Genomic DNA, 12,505 nt, shown 5'->3' with positions numbered 1-12,505 from the left:
TCAGTAATGCAGCTCTTCAGTGTTTGCCAGTGCATTTGTTTGGAGGCCAAGTGATACTGCTTTGGGATTTAGACGCAGGAAAAAAAGCTGGTTAGAGATTAATTTTGCATGTAATACTTAAGGATGGATGCTAATGGTAGAGAGCAGTACATTAAATAGAGGTTGCATGGTGTCTTGGATGACTTCCTTTCAGCATCTGAAAACATATCAATACTTCTTGATAGAGGTTGATGCTCAGCTGTGGTGCAGTCTGACTTTTTGATTTGTGTTTATGTTCCATCGTCCACGTTCAGAAAACTACCCAGTCCCTTGGTCTTTGTAGCTTGTTTTTTTTGCTTGTTTGTTGATTTGTTTGTTTGTTTGTTTTTTTGTCATAGGCCACTGGAGATAGTTTTGAATTCTGAGCTTTTAAAATACCTTGCATGGGGCAGAAGTGAGAATAACTGGTAGCACTGAGCCTTGCTTTCAGGACACAGGAGCTGTTTGATGTCTGTGCTGTGAATGCACAATCCTGGTTATGCAGTATGCTTCCTGCACGGGGTGCGGGAGCGAGGAGTAACAGTGCAGGGGAAATTACTTGCCTGAAGCTGATCTGCTTCATCAGCTGTAGAGTTATTCTGAATGCAAGCTGCCCAATTTGTCATGAAACCTTGGCCAGCACTGGCATGAATACAGTGTTTTGTAGCACTGTCTGTCTTGCTTTACAAAAATCTGCTGTTCATTTTAGGATTTCTAACAGCTGTCGGTTGCTTGCCCATGCTGCTCTTTTTTTGAAATGAGTTTTTTTTTCAGGGAGGGAAATGGAAGGGTGTTTGGATTAAGAATTTTCTTGTCTGAATTTCCAGAGGAGGTTGTCAAGCTGTGAATGCTGCATTGCCTGCCTAATGCTGGTATTACAGTTTTGGGATCTCAATCATGTTAGAGTGGGTGAGGGTTGAGAAAAGGACTTACCGACATTTTGCTCTTGAGATGCAGAGCTTATGAGGAGACAAACAGATCTTGTCTGGCATAAGGCATAAACATAACATCGAATACTCCAGTTTCATCGGCACAGCCCTGTGCAGAAGATTTTCACAGTTATTGCATAGGAGAAGCAATAGACTTAAATGGAAAATACACTTTTCTGATCTGGATTTGACTTGTGTTTGGAGAGGTTCTGACATTTGCTCAGAGCAGATGTTTTCTGTAGGTATGTTGTACGTGTTTGCAACAAAATGTTATGTGAACTGTGAGGCAGAACTTAGGTGACTAGCATCTTAGGAATTCAAATTTAGTGATGGAGGAATGTGACAGTGTTTCTGTCTCGGAGTCATGAAACCAAATCATGGATTTTGGTTTCGTCTTTATTTCCTTCCCCTCCCACATCAAACATCTTTTTGGTTATCAGATATAACTTCTAGCTTTCCACCTTTGCCTTGTGCTGAAGTTCTGAAGACTTGATTCAAGTGCTTTTCTTCTAGAGGTCTGGTTCCTAATGTAGTAAAGAGTGTTGTAGCTACGGTGCTTTAAGGACATAAGGAAGACAAGTTTGTAAGGAAGAAGGGAAATGTGTTCTTCAGCCAGCTGACCTTTGGAATGCAGAAAGAGTTTTCAAATGTGCAGCTCTTTTTTGTCTACTACTTGCAAGAGGATTTTTAAGGGATAATTACACAGTGGGTTATCTGCTTGGCAATTAAAATTTACTTGGGCATATTGAAACTCTTTAGTTATGTTTATCAGTGGTGAAAGGAGGAATAACACAACAGGGGTGGTTATTTTTCTTATTAACATCTCGTGCTCCTCTGAAGAGAGGATTCCTTCAGATGTTTTGCCTCCCAAAGTGTTCTTGCTGACACAGGAAACTGCAGATGAAGTTGGGAGGGGTAGAAGGAAGCAGCTGCTCCAAGAAGGTGCGTTGAGAAGTTTGCCTTCATCTTCACGTACATTGTAGCCTCTTGCCATGAGGAGCTGTTTCTTGCATGATTTTCTTAAAAGTCTTGTGGCAGAAAGCATCGGCCTTTTTCTTCTGGCATAGGTCTGCTCAGCAGTACTAGGCACCCCAGATTTCCCCTGATAATGCCAGTACTATACATTACTTGGTTAAATTGTAATTTCTCTCCATTGATTAAGTTGTGACAAGAGTAGCAGTATCCCCGCTGGCTGTTGTTGCAGCAGTATTATACCAGACACTGGTATTTTGTGGGATGAAAGAATGTTTCTGAATCATTTTGTGGAAGTTTCCGAACAAAGTTGTATTTGGATTGTCTGACAAGGTGATCTGAGTAGCTGGTCTGGCAGTCAGAGGACGTTAAACTTGCTCCCCATGTGTCTCAGGTGCTCATCTGGTGTGGCACAGGGCTGGGAGGGCTGATTCTCAGGGGAGAAGTCTCATTTGAAGACAGTGCGGGAAGAAAAAGGAACCGTTTCTCTAGAATCTCTAGAAATTCAGGGACAGTAAATGCTGCATGTATTAGTGTGTGCTTTGCAGGCTAACATAAGAACCCCTACTATTCATCTGCGTCTGCTTGCTTGTTTCAACATTGTTTTATCTTTAAAAGGAGGGGCATTGGGAACTAGAGCATCTCAAAGAAAGACTTTCTGAAGTTAGATCATGACCACTTTATATAGCAGTAGAAGGTTTTGTTACCAGTAAAAGTTTTTACTAACAGGAAGAAATGATGAATTACTGTAGGGAAAGTTGGGACATGGCTGTGGGATTTTTGGCATACTCTTACTGATTTAAACTCTTTATGGGTTAGGACTCTTGGACCTTAACACACCCATCATGCATCTTCTAAGTTTTAGTTCTCTTATCAGTTATTGCTTAGCATTATAAAGCCTCACCAGCTTAATTTTGTAGGCCTTTCTTCTGCCGCACAAAATCTTGTGGAAGTGTCATTGAGAGTTGGCATAATACTCAAACACTTTCTGATTTAAAAGATGTAACTTTAAAAATAGTAACATAAAGATAAAATACTTCTTAACTCAGTCTAATACTGAAACAGCAGGAGTTGAGCTGAGTAAGTGCATTCCCTCCTCTGTTAGGTGTTCAGATTCTTTAACAAAAATTGTTTTGGGGTGCAGTCTGTATGTTTGATGTTAGCATGATGGTGATACCATTTCTCCACAGGTGAGCAAAGTTAAGTCATCTGCTTTTTGTTTGGTTTTGTTGTTTTTGATTTTTTTTTAGCTCTGTACACATGCTGAGAGTGAGTGTAGAAAACCATTGTGAAATGGGTTTGTCAGAAATGTGTGGGTTTTTTTTTTTAATAATTCAGATGACCAGAAGGTGAACTGCAAGCCTTAACAGGTTTAAAATTACTAAGACCTGAAAAAAACACCTCCACTCAGCCACTCCAAATCCACAATGCGATTTAATACTGTATTCTGCATATCTACAGGGCTTCTGTGTAAAATAAAAAATGAATATTATTTTTTTGATATTTTGATGTATTTTAAGGTCTGCCTTGTAAAATAAACTAATTCTTGCTTCCTAAAATGTCTTAATCTTGGAGACAGAAGTCATGGTGTCAGGATATGTTTATGTAGTCAGCCAAATAATAGCATTCTCTGCTTTTGAATGGAAATGTAAATACAGCAACAAAAAGATAGTTTGAGCCATTAAATATTTTGACTTACATGTATGAGCTGTTTGTGATGTAGTGTTAAGCAATTTTCAGAAATCAAATTGAACTGAGATTTGACTCTGCTATGGCTTTTGTTGTAGATGGTGGAGACTTTGGGGTGAATTGGACACCCTACTGTGATAAAATGAACCTTTTTGCATTGTTTTTTTTTTTTTTTAAAAAAAAAGGCTAGTCTTAAAATGTTATTGTGATGGTTGTAACGGAATTTGTATAGTAATAGTTCTTGCAGTTTGTCAGTTAAGCGTGAGTTTTCCAATTCTGGACCATAATCTGCCCATCTGGGATTTGTATTTTTAACAGGTTTTGGCTATGAATCTCATCAGTCCCATCCAGTAAACGCTAATGAAAAAGTTCTGTTGCTTATTCATCTTCTCAAATGTTTTGTACATAAAAATGTCATTCTGTGGCTTAGGGCTGATGTAGGCCTCCCCCCAGTTCTTCTTTTCGCATTCAACGTGGTATTAATATCTCTGCATTTGCTACCCTGTGACATTATTCTCCGTGTAATTTCACTGCTGCGAAATGGTTATGGGATCCAGATAGAGTTGTATAACTCTAGGTGGGGAAATAAGAGGTATAAGAAAGTCTTGTAAACACAGATTCCATTAGGGTTTTAATACTGTTAGTAAGCTTGCGGGGGTAGTAGCGGTGGAGGAGGAAGAAGAAAGCAGCAAACAAGAGAAGCAGATCTGTCCCTAAATATAAAAAAACATATTTAGTTGATAACTCTCCTTCCCGAGAGTTCTGCACTATCTACAGGCAGTAAGAAGGGTAATGTGCAAATTTCAGAGGTGAATTACAGGGACAGAAAAATATAACCAAGTAACCCTGATAGTTCTTTTTTGTGTGCTTTATCCTATGAGCAAATCAGTGTACCCAGTGATTCAAATTGAATTTTGATTTGTCCTCTGCAGCATTTTGCTAGTTTGTTGATCACTTAGTTCTCTCTAGGGATATGTTTTCAGTTATTAAAAAAAAAAAAAGAAGGTGTGTGTATGTATATTTTTAATTTTTTTTTTTTTTTTCATTCTTGCTTAGTGAGAATATCATCCTGCTGTACAACCCTAGCGGAGAAACTGGTATTCGTAGAGTTTTCCCTGTGGCTAACTTTGCCTGAAATACCTGATGATTGGGCAGTGCCTTGCTGTTTTTCTAGGTCGGTTTAGCTGTACTTGCTAGCCTTTTATGAGTGTGTGGATGTTTTAAAAATACAAAAACATTCAGAGAAAACAAAACCAAAGGAGCCCTCAGGTCAGAATGCTCCCTCCAGTCATCTTTTCTGAGCAAGCTTGGTTAACAATCAGTCAGCAGCAGCATTTGTAGCATCGTTTCTCCATCACTTGATCCCTATTCTTGTCTTCTCTAACTTTCTTGGTCTGTCAAAGCACGTGGAAAAATTCACACAGATTAATTCGACCAAAGGCTTTTTTCTGGAGTCTACAGTTCTCCATTTGTTGTTGCAGCTGGCTTTGTGAACGCTGAGGTGTTTTGTAGGGAATCGGTTTGGAGTGGGTAGTATCTGAGAAATAAATAGCTGCAACTTTATTCTGACTTGGTACAGCAGCTGTCCAGTGTAAAGAAGTTGCTTATTTTCTTAAGATTGACACTGCTTGAATAGTTGAGGAACCAGGAACATGTAACTTAACATCGGGTGTCCTTAATCTGAACAGGAAAACAAATTCCTACTTTTTAGCAATGCTGTGGTTTGCTTGTTTTTTACAAGGAATGTTGTGGGTTTTCTTTCCCCTCAGTATAAGATGGCATGGAATTATTAATCTGAAACAGAGGAATGCTAATTGAAGACAACTGGGAGTCAGTATTTGAATATTACACTGTGTCTTCAGCTTTTCAGATGCTTCATTCTGCATGTAGTCAAGCTCGACGAGGGCTGGGTGCGGCGGGCAGCTCCTTGTGTCCCTTCAACTGTCAGGGCCTAACATGGCAGGGTCTTGGTTCAGTCCTGGGCTGCTCACCCTGCAGCTTGGCAGTTTGGTTTCTTCTCTTCTATTTGAGGCAAGAAAGTTCATTCTTGGTGCCTGTTTAGTACTTGGCCTGTCTGTTGGGCTGCCATAAGAGCACCTGTTAGCTCCAGTTGTACTGGAGCAATCTGTGATGTATGTGTATGTATATGTCCACGTGAACACCACTGAGACCAGCAGCGTGATTCAAAAAGATCATTTACAACCCAGACTACAACCATTTTGGCATGGGTGTTTAAGGTGAATACTATTTCTGTTGTTTTAAGCACTTGTATGTTACTTCTCTCTTTTCTCTACATTTAAAATTGCTAGCTATTTCAATTGCCTTTTTTTATGTTCAGTATTTGGTTGCCTTCTGGAGCTTGGTGGTTTTGGTTCAGTACTTCGTATGTTCCAAGTCTTACAGGCACAGACAAGCGTGGCTGCAATATCTCTTCTACTCAGATGGAGAACTCTACCTCTTTGAAAACATAGCTATCCTGTTTGTGACTGCATCACAAAGCTTACATGTAATTGTACTTAGTGTGATTTACTCCTAAAATTGTAATCCCAAGACTATTCAAGGATGCCCTTAATACTCCACCATTTCTATGTATTCTGTACTAGTGCATTATAGATGTGCTGTATTTTTAATAATGTTGCCTGAATTTTGGGAAATTGTAGGGGATGGGTATTACCTACTCATCTCACAAGTCTGTGCTTGACAGCTACAAACCAGCAAGCGAAGTGTACCCTTACTGCTTACATAGGCTGCAAGTATATTAGTTCAACACTTCTGAAGATATTCCCTTTCTGATGACTTCGTAGGGCTGGGACCTACCTGAGCAAAATGTTAATGTGACAGAAAACTGAGTGGTGGTGGTGGTGTGTCTGTGACCCATTGAATCAGTTCTGCTCTTAACTGAATGCCTCTTTGAAAAGAGAACTAAAGTTAATGAGCTTTGTGAATGGAGCTTTCGATGAGAAATGCTTTTGAAAGAAGAGAAAATATCTTATTTTCAGACTTTTGTGAAATGCTTCTGTTACATACCATGTGTCTTATCCTCAGTTCAGAGGTGAATTTTTAAATTTTTTTAAAAGCATATGTTGCTTTTTATAGGATGTTGATTATGTGGTAAAATGGAAGCGGAACAAGTAAAGAAATATGAGTAATGGCTTAAATACCTTGGACATAATTTATTTGAAACAAAGAGTAAATTTTAATTAAAATGCTTATGTTTTATTTTGCAGTGTTCACCCTGGGAAACTGTATTTTTAAGTTCATTCAGAGCAGTCACCTTCGAGTATTACAAAGTTCAAGGCAAAGGTGAAGTTTTCTGATGTTTGTTGCAGAGTTTGAAACCTGAAGGAATATATTGCTCTGGCATGTACTTCTTAAAGACATCAACTCTGAGAATAAATTTCTAGAAAGGAAAAACGAATAAGAGAAAAAAGTAAAACCAACAGCAGAATTTTATAAAGAAATGTACAAAAAATAGAAAACAGTAAGAAACCAAATATTTCTGAAGAGTGTTGATTTAGGTGTGTTATGGTTAAATGTAATACTTGCTCTGCTTGCCCGTATTTGACAGTTCTCAGCGCTTTTTGGTTTTATGGGGTATCAGAGAGAATATATCACTGATTTAAGTCAAGGGGCTTTTTGCTGATAGGCACTTAATTAAAATAAAACAAGCAGAAATGCTTAAAATACATTCTACAGTAACAGATTTATCTTTCTATATGGCAAATCCTGTAAAAAGCAATGTAATATTTACCATTTTTTAAATGAGGTTTGTAAAACAGGTTTTACGACACTCCTACATACCTCCTTCACTGGCTAAGATTGCACTCTGCTATTTCCTGTTAGTTTTACTGTTCTTCTCACTTTAGCTTTTGATATCAGAAGCGCTTCACTTAATTTTCTTCATCTCCTTATTCTGTATATAGTTGTATTACTTTGTACTGCGCTGTTACGTTTTGGACTGAAGCCAGCGGGACAGGTGAGGGGAAATGTGAGATGGGGAGCAGGAATAGGTATAAAATCAAAGTTATAGACTCATCTCTAAAAAGATATTGCAGCCTAACATGACATTTTTCTTAAGGTTTATATGGCAAAAGCTATATATGTGTCCTGTCTTTGCGTTGTGTCTTATCTCTTGCGGTGAGATTTGTTCAGTTGCATTTGTATTTATTCTCTTGTACGTATAGTTTATTTTAGAGACGTGTCAAATGAAGGTAACCCAATGGAAATAAGGTAATTAGATAACAAATACATTCAGCGTTTGGCCCAGTTGTTTTTTCTTTCAGTTCCATTTAATAACTCTTTGGTATTCTCATGGCCTCTATTTTGCTGATTATTCAAGCAGTTTCTTCTCTATTTGTCTATTGTGGAAGCTCAATTACTGTACTGAAGGAGTAATAGCTCAGTTAGAACATGATCTGTTTTTATGAATAATTGTTGGCTGCAACTTGTTATAGCCTACCCTATGTTAGCAGAGGTTAAGCATTATAGCTACACTTGCATTCCTATGTCAGTAAGCCCTGATGGCACAGAAGTTGTTTCCAATGGTGAAAATGCATATTTATGTGCATAGCTTCTGTTGGCTCGTTTGGGGTTGGGGTTTGTTTGTTTTGTTGTTGTTTTTCTGGCAGGAATATTGATGTCTATGCTAAACTTTTAGCTGTTATAAAAGGTCTATAAAAATCAAACATGTAATTCACATAACACAGTAGCAAAAAGGGTAGGGCAGTCCTCATCAAAGCTGCGTGTTCCACGTGGCAGTAAATAGATGAGACATGATTTATTCAGAATGGTTTAGATATAGCTCGATCCTGCTTTTTAGGCAGGAGGTATAGATTAGATGGCCGCCCAAAATCCCTTCCTGACCTGGGTTTTGCTAGTCGTTTAACCTGTAAGTGAGAATTGTTTGAGGTTTCTTATGCTTTGCCTGTGACTTCATTCTTCCAAGACTTTAAATGTTTCCTTTGCCCAGCTTGGGTCATCATGTCTGCTCCCCAAGAGGAACCAGTGATTCTTGCTAGTTTTGCTCCACAATTTAAAATGGTCATCTCCCTTGGATAGATTTATCTTGCAGATTTGTCAGTTTTGTCATCTTTGATTTCACTACTGTATTGTTTTTTATATTAAGCCTGCAGTCTTCCTCGCTGTCCTTATCTTTGCTTTTTGAGCAGAAGCTGGGATGCTTTCTCCTTTTCTTTGTTAGCAGACTTCTTGTTGTGTTTTTTTTTCTTGCTCAAAATATATTTATTATAGAACCTGAGAGTACCTTTTGTCTGTTGTGTTGATAATATCTTTTGATACAAGTAAGTATGAATCCACCAACCTTGGATTTGTGTATCTAGAAATAAACTTTCTGAATGGATCTCTCTTTGTTTAAGACTCAAAGGAGAGTACTCAGAGTCTAGTATAGGCACCTAACTCAAAATGACTTTACAGGAGGCCTGATGGGAAAAGACCCTCTGATGGTCTGAGTCACATTCTAGCTAAGTGTCTCACCTTGGCTACATAGGGGACTACCCCCTTGAAACTTAGGGCAGTTTAACTTCTTTTAGTATTTACACTGTGTGCTAAGTTAGCTACTGTGAATTCACCTGCCCTTAAAGTATCATTGAAAAATTATTTTCTACTTTTTAGTTATTTTCTACTATTTCTTTTGCATGTCTCTTTTTCCTTATGGAAAATTCAGCATTTTAGAAAGATGCACGATGCATGGTCTTATAGATAAGATTATTGCTTTTTAGATAATTTTTTCACCACCAGGTTTTACTACTTTCACTTTATTCTGAAAATGTCTAAGCTGTGTGCTGTGAATGTCTGACTGTGGGTTATGACATGCCAGATAATTGGCCACCTGTCTTCTGCTGATTACTACTAACACAGTACAGCTGATGAGTCAGTTAATGAGTTTGGTGCAGAGTCAGCCTGTTACCTCACTGTGTAAAACTGTTAAAATCAAGCTGGAGCTGGCTGACTTGGACTGGACTTGCACTGGAGCAGATGAGGGCTCATGTTATCTTCCTGCTTGTAAGAAATGTCTTCTCAGGAGAGGTAATTTCAGTAAGCTTGTCAAAGTATTTTTCTTGAGCTGGTTTAGTTTAGCTTGAAAGGAACAGCCATACTTTGTAATGGAGAGCATGGAGAGTAATTGCAGTGATCCTACTGCTGCTCCTGGTACCAGTACTACTCTACTAGTACCAGTGAGACCTAGGAACTAATTGTATGTGTGTCCTAGTCAATTGGAAAAGTAAAGTATTTTTAGGGGTAAGGTGTACTGATAGAATAATAGTTAGGATGCCTTTGCTCCTTTCTTGTCAACTGAGTCTGTCTTTAGCATTCTAATCCAACCTTCACACCCAGCACCAAATCCTTGTAAAAAGGGATACAGTCCAGGCTGCAGGCTTGCAGCTCCTTGAAGAATGTGCAGGTGTTTCACCCACTACTGAAGTCTTTTTTGAGTCTTATACCTTGTAGATGTTGTTTAGGGGTTATCTGTTTTCTAGTATTGGGTAATGAAAGGCTTGGATGAAGTGCCTCTGTACATAAAGTGCTGTTAAAACCAGAAGAAATATCTCTCCTTTCATTGCTCAGAGTAATTTCAAGTATTAAAGTGCCTCAATTTGGACCTTCTGTGGTATCTACTACTACTGTAGTAGCTGCAATGATATTTCAGTTGACTATGTTGCACTAATTAAAAACTAATTAATTAAATATAGTAATTTTTTTTTAGTGACTTGATGAAAGCTTTACACCTGTTCTGATTGTCAAAAGTGGAAATGAGATGGCTTTTCTGCTAAAATCTTGTTTATCTGCTAGCTATAGAGAAAGGGACTCTCCACTTTTCCATCCTTGTTCATTTTACAGTCTGCTGCTCTCACATTTGTGGATGGGATTATAGCACTGTAAAACAGAGGCTCCGTCTATAAAATAGAGTAAAAGTCACTGGTGATGGAGAAATAATCCTGACAGTAAAAGACTGACTCTGTCTGTGAGAAGTAAATGCTCCCTAATGAATCTAATTTTGCTGCAGTCAAAAAATCACGAATGTGGATGTTTGAAAACTGTATTTTCGTTCCATATTTGTGTAATACTTCCATTTGACAGGTCTGCTTAGTACTGGGGGAAATGTTGTCTGCTTTGCGGTGTGCATGCACTTTCCAAGCCCTCTCCCTTCCTATCTGATCCCAGCTGTTTTGGACTGGAGGGCGGCTCTAGGCAGAGGGTGAGAAAGTGTTTACTGACATCAGAGCTTAAGTTTTCCTTTGATATGTTGCCTGGAGGCGGGTGGGGAGGGAAAGCTGAGGGCCAGGTTGGTTTACATTCTGGCTTCCAGTGGTGTTTTGGAAGCTGGTTAGGGAGGTGAAGAGACATAACATTGAATATCTGAAGCAGAATTAATTAGGCTCTTGGCAACAGGGTTTGGAAGATGGGGGAACCAAGGCTGCTGGAGTGATGGATCAGGAAGTGATCTCAGTGAAGCAGTGAGGTGCTTGCAGATAAGACAAGCCTGGCATTTTGTATAGAGTGTAATCTAGCTCAGAGCAAAGCAGAAACACGAGGCTCCCATAGCCTGATGATAAGAAATCTTCATCTGCACTTAAAAACATAGAAAGTGGAGTTAGTTGGTAGAAAGGTTGTGGCTAAATGTATTGGTATGAAGCTTTTGGTGCCTTCAGTTAAGCTCCTCATGGGCTCAGTGTAGTCAGCACTGTACAAACATATGAATTCTCAGTTGCTTCTGTAAAGAACTTGAAATATAAAGACATATCTCATATGAAAGGTGGTGGTAAATGGAATAAAACAACAAATACTAACTGAAATTAGAATCTTATAAATACCTGAATACTGAACATTACCAAAAGAGTAAATACTAAGGTTTCTGGATAGTCTTTCCATTGCTGTCTTGTGCATATACACTGTAATAGTTCTTCTCTGTGTAATCACCTGACATTCACAGGATATTCTATGCCATATTCTAACAGAAATACATGAAAAATACTCAGTTACCTTAAGTCCTGCTAAGTGGCTTCAGTTTTGTCAGCAGTTTGAGTCACTGATGTCTGCTAGGCTAATGTGGCTCTCCTGATGAAGGCCTTTCTTTAGGAATGTGTTCCCATGCCTTACGGGGCTGAAAACAAACATAAAATTGGCAGGCAATTCTTCAGAAAATTTCTGTGCTACCTTTTACTGTCTGTCAAAATTGGTCCTTGAACTTGGTGAGATAAGAAAGGAAGTGGAAGGGGCTCCCTGCTCCGATCTCTTTATCCTCTTATGAATTTTCTTCTCTGAATGGCTAATTGCATTTTGTTTCTTGTCTTGCTAGATGGGCTGGTGATCCCATTGGTGGAACTGTCTGCAAAACAGGTTGCATTTCACATTCCATTCGAGGTGGTGGAGAAAGTTTATCCTCCAGTGCCTGAGCAACTGCAACTTCGGATTGCCTTCTGGAGTTTCCCAGAAAATGAAGAAGATATCAGGTAATGAATAATATTTCTGTTTCATTGATGCTAAAAGAAAAGTTCTATTCCCTGGAGGAGAATCGTTGTCCATTTGATGTCCTGTATATTTGCTGCTTCTGCTGTTCTTGTGCATTTTGTAATACATGGATGGGTTACTGTGGGATATCCTACGATATAGGGTTTTATTTCGGGATGAGCTGCCCTGCATATGTCCCAGGAAAAGCATGTCCACATGCCGGTTCTGTGTGTAAATGATAGCAGAATAAGTGCACCCATTGATTTGTCTGACAGTAACTTGTTTGTAGAGTTTTGTCTTTACCTTAGTCTTACACAGTATTCTTTCCAGTTTGAATCTGTTCCTTGAGTTAGAGCTTCAACTGGGCTCAGAAATTGCTGGGGAGGGCTAGCTCAGTATGCTGTGCAAGCCTTTTGGTGGTGTAGGTA

At 38.8% G+C, this 12,505-nt stretch overlaps 1 protein-coding gene across 2 annotated transcripts in view; it reads left to right on the top strand.

Moving 5' to 3' along the window:
- Positions 1–12,505, top strand: part of ZSWIM8 (zinc finger SWIM-type containing 8) — a 73,219-nt gene that overhangs the window by 13,059 nt on the left and 47,655 nt on the right. For both annotated transcript variants that reach the window (XM_074592980.1, XM_074592979.1), the window contains exon 2: positions 11,926–12,079. In XM_074592980.1, coding sequence (XP_074449081.1) covers positions 11,926–12,079 — 154 coding nt within the window. The remainder of the gene's footprint in view (positions 1–11,925; positions 12,080–12,505) is intronic.

The sequence above is a fragment of the Larus michahellis genome, chromosome 6 (genome assembly GCF_964199755.1).
Source record: "Larus michahellis chromosome 6, bLarMic1.1, whole genome shotgun sequence".
Taxonomy (NCBI): domain Eukaryota; kingdom Metazoa; phylum Chordata; class Aves; order Charadriiformes; family Laridae; genus Larus; species Larus michahellis.
This window is presented reverse-complemented; position numbering and strand designations above follow the sequence as displayed.